Source organism: Crocodylus porosus, unplaced genomic scaffold (assembly GCF_001723895.1).
Source record: "Crocodylus porosus isolate Cpor-Errol unplaced genomic scaffold, CroPor_comp1, whole genome shotgun sequence".
NCBI classification, from domain to species: Eukaryota; Metazoa; Chordata; order Crocodylia; family Crocodylidae; genus Crocodylus; species Crocodylus porosus.
Genome location: NW_017728949.1, coordinates 28,318,199 through 28,328,011, shown reverse-complemented (window position 1 = coordinate 28,328,011; position 9,813 = coordinate 28,318,199). Strand labels below are relative to the sequence as shown.

General features: G+C 40.1%; 1 protein-coding gene across 6 annotated transcripts in view; it reads left to right on the top strand.

Annotated features, from left to right (window-relative positions):
- MYO1B (myosin IB) overlaps positions 1 to 9,813 on the top strand; it is a 183,936-nt gene that overhangs the window by 125,078 nt on the left and 49,045 nt on the right. For all 6 annotated transcript variants that reach the window (XM_019554102.1, XM_019554106.1, XM_019554104.1 and 3 more), the window contains 6 exons: positions 1,244 to 1,342; positions 1,699 to 1,802; positions 3,760 to 3,907; positions 4,691 to 4,809; positions 8,105 to 8,191; positions 8,495 to 8,560. In XM_019554102.1, the coding sequence (XP_019409647.1) occupies positions 1,244 to 1,342; positions 1,699 to 1,802; positions 3,760 to 3,907; positions 4,691 to 4,809; positions 8,105 to 8,191; positions 8,495 to 8,560 (623 nt within the window). The remainder of the gene's footprint in view (positions 1 to 1,243; positions 1,343 to 1,698; positions 1,803 to 3,759; positions 3,908 to 4,690; positions 4,810 to 8,104; positions 8,192 to 8,494; positions 8,561 to 9,813) is intronic.

The following is a 9,813-nucleotide window of genomic DNA, read 5'->3' as shown; positions in this document are numbered from 1 at the left end:
GGGGGGGGCGGGTTTAAATGTCTGCAAGCAGCCAGTGTGGCAGTATAGTGGCCCCTGTGCTTTTCTCCCTTTTGAATGGGACCTAAAGGGATTTGAATCCAGGAATTTGCATACTGCAGGTGGCTGAGATGGTGAGGTTGCGCCCTTATGTATCCAACTGAAATGAGGAATGAAAGACTTTCTGGGATTGCGGGACCTCTGCAGTTTCAGTTCATTCTTAATCCTTATATTATAAGCAAGCACATGTGGGATTTTTAGGTGATCTCTCTCTCTCCCTCCCCATTTCCACATTGCACTGAACAAAAAACTACCAAAAAAACCTACTAGTGCAGTTCAGTCTTATAACCAAGTTTGCGCTGCCATTTGTGTAGTGTGATAAAGTGCTCTAAATTTATTTTTCGTTGTGTTTTGAGCCAACAAAGCATTACGGTCTAGCAGACAGCCTCACTGATAAGCGATAGAAACATGTAAGGCATTGACAGAGAACTAATAGCTCATTTTGTCATTCTATTTGACAGCGCAGTGTTGCATTTTACAGTACTTCCAGTGTGGCTTGAAATGCCTTGCATTATTATAGGCAGACGAGGTTCTTTGCGTGAATCTGATATCTTTTATTAGACCAACTTAAATAGTTGGAAAACAATTATTAAGCAAGCTATAATTGTTTTCCAACTATTTAAGTTGTCCTAATAAAAGATATCAGATTTACTCAAAGAGCCTTGTTCGTCTATGCCTTTAGACCAACGTGGCTACAACCTACACCTCTGTTGCATTATTATGGAGCGTTCATTAGGTCCCTCTGGAGATTATTCTATGCCTCCTGACATATTGCACTCTGGTTCTGTTTAATTTTTTTCTTTACTCAGTTTTTTCCTGTTGTTCCTAGTTTTGTTTCTTTATATTACTCTAAACATATTTCTCCTTTTTAACTGCTTGTACCCTTTAAATACTTCATGTAGAATTAGTTCTTTATAGCTTATCAGGAGGAGTTATGGCTTCTGTCTCCCAATGACTAATTTGGTAGGCTAACAACATTTAGAAGATATTGACTTCTTCTAGGTCAACCAAATAGGTTATTCACAAATAATTGAAAAATACTGTTAGTGATATTTTTCACTATACATTATTTGACCAGCTCAAGTGATTAGAAAAACTGTAAACTAGAAAAAGGAAGGGAAAAAGGAGATGTGTTAGTATTTTTGTCATACTACTTTCTATCTAACTCCTGTAACTTTGTCTTTAGATCTGTTAGAGAAGTCACGTGTTGTTAAACAACCACGAGGTGAAAGAAACTTTCATATCTTCTATCAAATCCTTTCTGGTGGTTCAGAAGACCTGCTTTGTAAGTCTTATGCTTACACTGTATTTTTGTTTCAAATAATTTTCACAACTGATGCTTCCATTTTTGTTTCTCTGGTGTGTCTCCTACCTTTCAAATTATTACTGCTAATAATAACAATAATGAGAGTAGAAAATATCTATGTTGTGATAGAGTCTAAAAGATGCAATCAAGATTAAGTCCCATTGAGTTGGATGTTCTTGGATTCTTGCTCTGAAAGACTTGCAATCTAAAAGTAACTGAACTAAATTAACAGTATTGTTAATAACTGTTATTGAACTAAGGGCTCTTTTTAAGTTCCCGACATGGAGACATTTGGGAAGTTTGGTTATTAATATTATTTTTATTTGATTCATTAGGCAGACTTAAACTTGAACGGGATTTCAGCAGATATAACTACCTGGGTCTGGATTCTGCCAGAGTAAATGGAGTAGATGACGCAGCAAACTTCAGAACAGTTAGGGTAAGAAACAGTACCATTCTGTGTAATCCAGGACACAGCACTAAACTGAAACTGGGGCCTTAATTTTGACACTGGCTCTGTAATGGGGGCCCATTTCCAGAATTAGGGTCCTAATCTGTATTTTATACATTATTATATTTACCCAAATCCAAGACAAGCTTGAATTTAAGATGACGCCTACAATAATTAGATTCAATACATGGAACATTATAAATTTGTTTTAATTTTCCATGTATGGAATTTAATTTGTGGAAGGCTGCCTTAAATTTGTCCCACTCATTGCTGTGGTGGGGAAATCAGTGGTGAGGGGCCAGATCTCCAGCCCCTTGCCCCTCCTGTGCCAATTTTTCCTTCTGTATTCCCCCCTGCTGCTTGCAAAGGCATGCCTGTGTCTGCCCTCCCCACCTCTTGTTTCCCCGCTGTAGCCTGCCCCTTGCCCCTCATCTCTCTGTTCCCCTTACAGTCTCCCCCACCATGCCTGTCTCCTTTGTAGCCTTTCCCTCCCCACTTACCTTCTGCTACAGCTCTGCTCCTTTGAGGCAGTCAGCAGCAGCATGGTCCTGGCCTGGCCTCAGCTCAGCAGAGACAGGGAGAAGCAGCAGCAGCTCCCAGTTGGGGTGGGTTGGCACTGGAGAGACTAGAGCTGGAGCAGAAGGTAAGAGGGAAGGGGGCAGCTGAGAGGGGGAGGCAGCGGGTGTGGTGGCAGGTTGCAGATTCCCTTCCACACCCCATGGCCTCTTCTGTGTTGCCTGTGGCCATGACCCCCTTCTTTTCTGTCTCTTCCTCCCATCCCCCCAGTGAGTCATTCCAGCCCAGGGCAGTGGTAGTTCAGCGCTGATGTCAGCCAAGAGCCTGGGGCTAAAGTGGGAGCTTAGCCACTGCTTGTCCTGGGCAAGTACCTGAATCTAAGATGCAGCTTCCGTCCCTCCGCCTCCACCCCCGCTGAGTTGGGAGAAAAAACCTGATCTTAGATATGAGTAAATATGGTATTTTGTTGGCACGTAGAGCTATACAGTAAGTTTTAGATATAAGGAAAAGAAACTGAAAGAGCTTGGCCTATTCAGTTGAGCAAAATGAAGCCTGAAAAGGCGTATGATCGGTCTTTTTGTACGTGAGGGAGGGAAAAGAACTATTTAAACTTGAAGGAGTATTGGCATAAGAACAGATGGGTGTGGAATAGCTACAAGTACATCTAGTTTGGAACTTAGAAACTTTCTAACTACTAACAAAGTTCTGGGATAGCTTTTCAACAGGAGTAGTGGCGGGGGGAAACCTTAACTAGTTTTAAACTATAAGTTTATTTCCTTAATAAAGGGATTATGATGTGCATCCCTACAATATCAGGGAACTCAGTGTTATGATTTAGAAGGTCCCTTCCAATCCTATATTAACCAAAACCTTGATAATGTTTGTTTGGTTTTGTGTGTATATACTTAAGGAGGAAAAGTAAATGTTCCTTCTTGTAATCCTCCTCTTGTATTCTGTTTATAGTTGCATTTAATTTTAGAATTTATATTAATCTATCAGTTTTGACTGCTGTCTTCTCAGGTCACTTGTGATCTGTTTCGTTTATTTTTCAAAGCTTGGCTTGAGTTTGAAATTACACTAACTGGTGTTTGGAAGCCGGACCATATCTTTCTGAAATCATGAACTACCCTTTAGTGCTCTGGGGAAAAGTAGAAGCAAATTAAGCACACAGAGATAGAGAAAGATACATAGAGATATTAAGGTACATGCAAACTGAGTTACCTCACAAAGCTCTGTTGAGTAACTGGAGTGTAATTATCCAAGTAAGCAACTTTCCATATTGGTCTAGTATCATATGTGTATGCTTAAGATTTGTACGCTGTGCTAATGTGCCTAAATGGTACATTTTGCAAATATTGATCTATTTGGCTTCCTTCTATCTCAAGATTCCCCCACCCTTTTTTTTTTTATTTTTTTATTTTCTTTTTAGAATGCCATGCAGATTGTTGGCTTTATGGATCATGAAACACAATCTGTCTTTGAAGTGGTAGCAGCAGTTCTGAAATTGGGAAACATTGAATTCAAACCTGAATCTCGAGTAAATGGCTTAGATGAAAGTAAAATTAAAGATAAAAATGGTAAGGTGACAGTGATGATGAGGCAAAATAGTACTGTTGTTTAAATAATTTGTTCTTGCATTCTGCACCATGTACAGACACAGTGTTAATATGTGTATATTTTAGTAGCTGAGGCAGATTATTTTCTTTAATTGTTTTGCACATTATAAGTAAAGCTAGGTGGAATCTTACATGATGTTTCAATCAGTTTGGCATTTAGAAGAATAGATTTTTTCGTAAAATTATTTTTCTTTGTTTTGCATGTTACTACATCTTTTTCTGAAATGTTAAATGGAAGATACTGGTTTACTATAAATGAATGTTATTCTTTGGGTGTTTTGTAGCCTGTGTGCATGTGTGTGTGGAGGGCATATAGGTGTTCAATTTTGTTTTTTCATATTGCCATTCTATCTTAAGATCCATTTTCTCCCTTGAGATGTGATATTTTTTTAAGTTGGTGGGTTTTTTAAAAATCCTACTTAAGAGGATAGGAAGCCACTGAAAATGGTGATGGGAGGTGGCCGGGGGAGTGAAGAAGCCTCTTTCTGAAAAACACTGACATGGATTAAACAAAATGTCTTTGGAATTTTTGTGGATGTGGATGTTTTTAACCATCTCTAGTGGGTGGGGAACTGCTCCAAATTTACCAAATACTATTCTGGAAATGCTCTTCAGTTTTAAATGTAAAATGTTAAAGTTAAATATAATAACTAAGTATATACAAGTGCGTGAAGAAGTTCAGTCAATATAAACAGTGATATGGAAGTGTTCTTTCTATTCATACTCTGGTTTTTTGTTTTGTAGAGCTCAAAGAAATTTGTGAGTTGACAGGTATTGATCAGTCAGTGTTGGAAAGAGCGTTTAGTTTCCGTACAGTTGAAGCCAAACAAGAAAAGGTCTCTACAACCCTAAATGTGGCTCAGGTAAAAAGAGTTTCCTTTTGTTTTAAAGGGAAATGGTATGTCTGAAGTATGTTTTCTGCTTTGTAACAAAAGTAGAACTGCTGTTCACAAAGTACTTCAAACTAACACTAGCAAAACTAGCATTCTTCATTGTCTTTGATGCATGTTTTGAGTGTTTGACTGTGATCACTGATGATTTTGTTTTTACATATGAGTCATGTCCAAAAGGAAAGAACATAGGAAGCTTATCTTACATCTTGTGCGGAAATGCGGTAAATGTAATATATCCTGATGTGGCAGACCGTCTTTTCTTTTTGAACAGCCAATTTAATATAGCATGATTTATACCCACTGGACTGCTTGGAAATTTTTGCTGGTAGCATGAATAAACTCAGCATGCCACACTCCTCCTCCTTTTTGTAATTTCTCAGCATCCCTCCCTTTCCTCCCTTCTTGCTGCAGCTACTAATATCAAATGCAAGCCAACTTGGAAGTTAGCACATGAAGACCATAAGATATTTTAGGAACAGGAAAAGGCCATCTGGTTGAACATGCCTCTTCTTATTCTTTGTTTATTTATTTCAAACTTCCTGCTTTTTCACCATAACCTTCAGCACTTCCTCTGCAACAAATTAAGGTGTTTCTTAAAATTACTTAGTTTCAATTACTTTCACAATGACTTATTACTCTTGCTACGGAATAGTTCTGGTTGAGTTTCCCACTAATGTCCAATACTGTATTTTCTCATTATAAGGCCAGGGTATGAATGTAGTCTGGACTTGGAGGTGTTATTTAAAAATAAATACATACATACAACTAATTCCACGATAATTTTGCAAGTTACACTGAAGTCACCTTGAAGCTTATTGCTTTCTAGTAAGAATAAATTAAATTCCCTAATTTGTCTTTAAGTGAGATTCTTCATAACTGGTCTTCATTGGCCGGTACATCATCTGCCCTAAGGCAATAATATCCTTCTTGTGGTACAGTGACTCTTGCAGCACAGTATTCCAAATGAAGTGTGATTAGTAGTTTGTAGCATCTTGTCTCCTATATTTTATGCTTTGTTAGTACATTTTTCATCTTGCCCATCTTTTGTTGCTGATGTGCAAAGGGACAGTGCTGGACAATTTGTTAATTTAGATTAGACCATATTTTCTAGCATGGTGTGGCAGGGGACCTTTGGTAGGCTTGAGTATGCAGCAAAGCAGTCTGCAGGTGACTGCAAAGCCAATCAGGGAGTCGCATGGCAACCTGGAGGGCCTGGCCATTGAAGCTGGGAGCAGGGCTGGCATTTGCAACTGGGGAGCACCTGGAGGTCAAGGGTAGGAACTATAGGGATGGAGGAGATTCCTGGGTCTGGGGAATGACCTAAAATGATACTCTGCTGGGGTTGGATGGTGTGGTAGGTCTGCCTATGGCAGGGTGGTCCCCATGAAATGCCACACCAGTGTATCCCTAGTGAAAGACAAGGATGGTGCTCCATAAAGCCTCAGCCCTCATGACCTAGTGGGTAACCTTGGAGAGGGAACAGACTGAGGGTCCAGGCATGTCATCAGAGGCATGAGGCCCATGTGGCATAAGCCCCAGAAGCCCCAGTGAGGGAGTGGAGTAGAGGCCCAGTAGGTCGGAACAGTGGGGTCAGGAGGGGTCCAGGATGACTGTGGCCCACAAGCTCTGAGAGTGGGCACAGTGTTTGGAGGGGCCCGAGAAGGCAGATCCATATGAGAGAGAGAAGGCAAGTGGCTCAACAGCATACCCAAAATACCCTTGAGTGGTCACTGGGGCCAGGGCCAGGAAGGTCAAAGGGCAAAAGTGCCCACCATGAATGATGACCAGAGCCAGTTGTCTGGAGTCCTGACTGGCCTAGAGGCAAGGCCAGAGGTCCCAGAGGGGGCCCACTGCTGTGAGGGAAAGGGGTCTAGGGAGTTTGCAGCCCTGAATGATGGTAGAGGTTTGGCCGCGTGAGTAGCACGGATCCAGGTTGGGACCCAAATGTCAGCCAGGAACATAGTGAGGCCCAGTATGGGGCCGGAGCCATATAGGGATGCCATCTGCAAGGCACGGGACACAGTAAAAGGGAGCTGTGTATAATGCGCTTGGCATCAGGGCATTAAAATGGGCAGCCTCCCACCTAGAAACACCAATTCAATTATGTCAAAGGTGTGGCAGGAGAGTCAGGTGGGCGTACAGGTGGGTGGGTCGACATTGTGACGGGCCCCAGGGATGGCCCCCTGTCACACATGAGTTCTTGTCTCCGCCATATTAAAGGTATTTCTCTACTTTGAATCAGTACTTGCTTTCTTCCCTCTTATTTGCTATAAACAAGTCAAGAACAGATTGTATTGCTGGCTGTTTTCCTCATTTATTTTAATCATTATCATGAAGTCTGCTTGATAGTATCCTTTCTAGTTCAGAGAAGGAATCTAAATAGAAGTAGGAAATGTGTAAGGAGGGGAGAAGAGCAGTGGAGGGCAGGGCATTCTAGATCAAAACTCATATTCGGAGGTTTTTAAAAAAAATTGAAAACTATTTTAAGGAGTGCTTGTCATTCCTCTCCTTTCCTTTTGCTTTTTCGTTCTTTTGTCCCTTCACCCTCCGACCTGTTTTCCTATTTCTCTGACTGATTTCAAAGTACAGAAAAGTCAAGATTATTACATACCTTTTGTCCAAAAATAATTGAGTTCATAGTCTCATCTCTTTAGGGAGGGGGCTTCTCAAGAACCTGTTTTTCAGTAGGAAAGCCCTGATCATGTATCAGGTTCACAGATTTAAGTTTTTACTACATCTGAAGTCCTCCTGGAATCCTTGGATGCCTTTTAGGTATATGAATATTCTTTAACACAATACCATTAAACAAAAGACCATTTTTTTATTTTCTGTCTTGCTCTCCACTGAAATTGGAGTGTGGGTGTTCAGGGAAAGGTAGCTTTAAACCGTATTTGTTCTTCCTAAATTTTTGGTTCTTTTGGATCTGTCAAGCTGCTGGTGTAAGTGAAAGCAGATACTAGACTATTTTAAGTTATGCCCTGGATGCAAGGCTTATCACGGAGCATTGATCATTTAGGAATAGGAAGGGTATAGTGCTCTCTGGCCACAGCCCCTCCAGCCCTGGCAGACATTGGGAAGGGAAATTGCATGAAGTGTTCCAGTAGCCCTTCTCCAGACTGAGAACTCTTGTCTACTGGGGAAATTCCTTGAAAGTCGCTTCCGTCCTTCTTATGGCACCTTTAAGAGACTGAAAAAGCATAAATGGTTCAGGGATTAGCCCAATATTTCTAACACTTTTTTTTTTTACCTCTTTCCCCTTGAATAGGCTTATTATGCCCGTGATGCTCTGGCTAAGAATTTGTACAGTAGACTGTTTTCCTGGCTTGTAACCAGAATCAATGAGAGCATTAAGGTAATACTCTTATGCGCTTGTAAAGAAATCAATAAAACTATACTTGTCAGTTTCACTTTCATATTCTCATGCGCTAGTACGGTGTTACCGGTCTGCTAATGCTGCAGGTGAATAACTTTTATCTTTATCTGGATCTCACTAATATGTTTTGCTTGTTTTTAAGCTTATGAAAACATATACATTAAATATTTTTGAATATGCAAACCTAGCTATTTAGCCTAGGCAATAAGGCAGCATGCCCATAAGGTGCATTTCTCTTGACCCCATGTACTACCAAGGTGTAACTCAACTTTCTCTTTAAAGGCTCAGACAAAAGTAAGAAAAAAGGTCATGGGAGTGTTGGACATCTATGGCTTTGAAATTTTTGAGGTAAGCTCTTTATAGCCAACAAGAAATTATACAACTATTATTAAAGGTAAATGAAGTTGTTTTTCAAATGTGCAGCCGGAATTTAAAATTGTTAAGTGTGTTGCATTAAGTACAAGATGTCATTAAATGTAAACTGAGATTGGGTGGTCATGTCTAGCAGATCCAACACAGATTCATCAAAACCAAACCGAATGTGTCATGTTAATATTAAGGGTATTATTGGAAAGTAAATGTTTACTCTTGTCTGAACACAAACAGTGGTAATGTCAGACTTGTCATACAGCATTTGTGTCTAGTGCTTGTATAATACCACCTTGAGGAATACTATGGTTACTTGACTATAAATTGCATTTCCTGTACAAATGAAGATGTCTTTCTTAATAAAAACTAAAAAGAAATTATAAACTTTTCCACATTGGCATGCTTAGAATAATAATGTTCAACCAGTTTTAGGTTGCTGATATAATGGCACTGCTACTTACTTAGGATAACTTTTTCAGTTTGGAACACTTCAGACTGGAAAAGAAACAAAACCCAAACACAAGCAAACTGTGAGACATTCAAATGTCCTAGTACCATGATGTTTAGTATAAAGCAGGGGTTCTCAATGCCTGGCTGGATTTGGCCTCCAGTGCCATGTAGTCCAGCCCATATGGCTTCCCATGGCTCCCCTGGAAAGCTCTGCAGGCCATAGCCCTGTGAGCTAGATTGGGCATGCAGAGTATGGAAGCTGTAAGCTTCTATTAACACAAAATACAACTAAATCACTGAGTTGTAGGATGGCTATACATTGTTAAATTTAAGCTGGTTCCTTGCATTTAATTTCATTCTGTATATTTTCAACATTTAAAAGAAAATATCATAAGTAAGTAGGTATAAAGACATACCTTTGCAGAGCAGAATGAAAAACAAATTCAATTTCCTTTTTGCATACATGTACTGTGACACGTGGAATGCATAAAATGGAAATCTGGAAACTTTAGTAAATCTGTTTTACTGGAGTGAAGAGCAAAGAATGCTGAGCACCCTTTGTTAGTTTTGAAAAAAATCAAGAAGAGTGTACTGTGCACCGTATATTATGAAACTCAGTGGTGGGTGACTACAGACTGGTGTGCAGACATGCCATGGGCTTGCCACCTCAGCTTCATGGTTCAGTTAGACAACTGTAAATTACAGATCTGGTTCAGTGCCATTGGAATTAACTGGCACCATACCTACAGGTTGGGGAACTCCCCTCTTGTCAGCACAGAGGC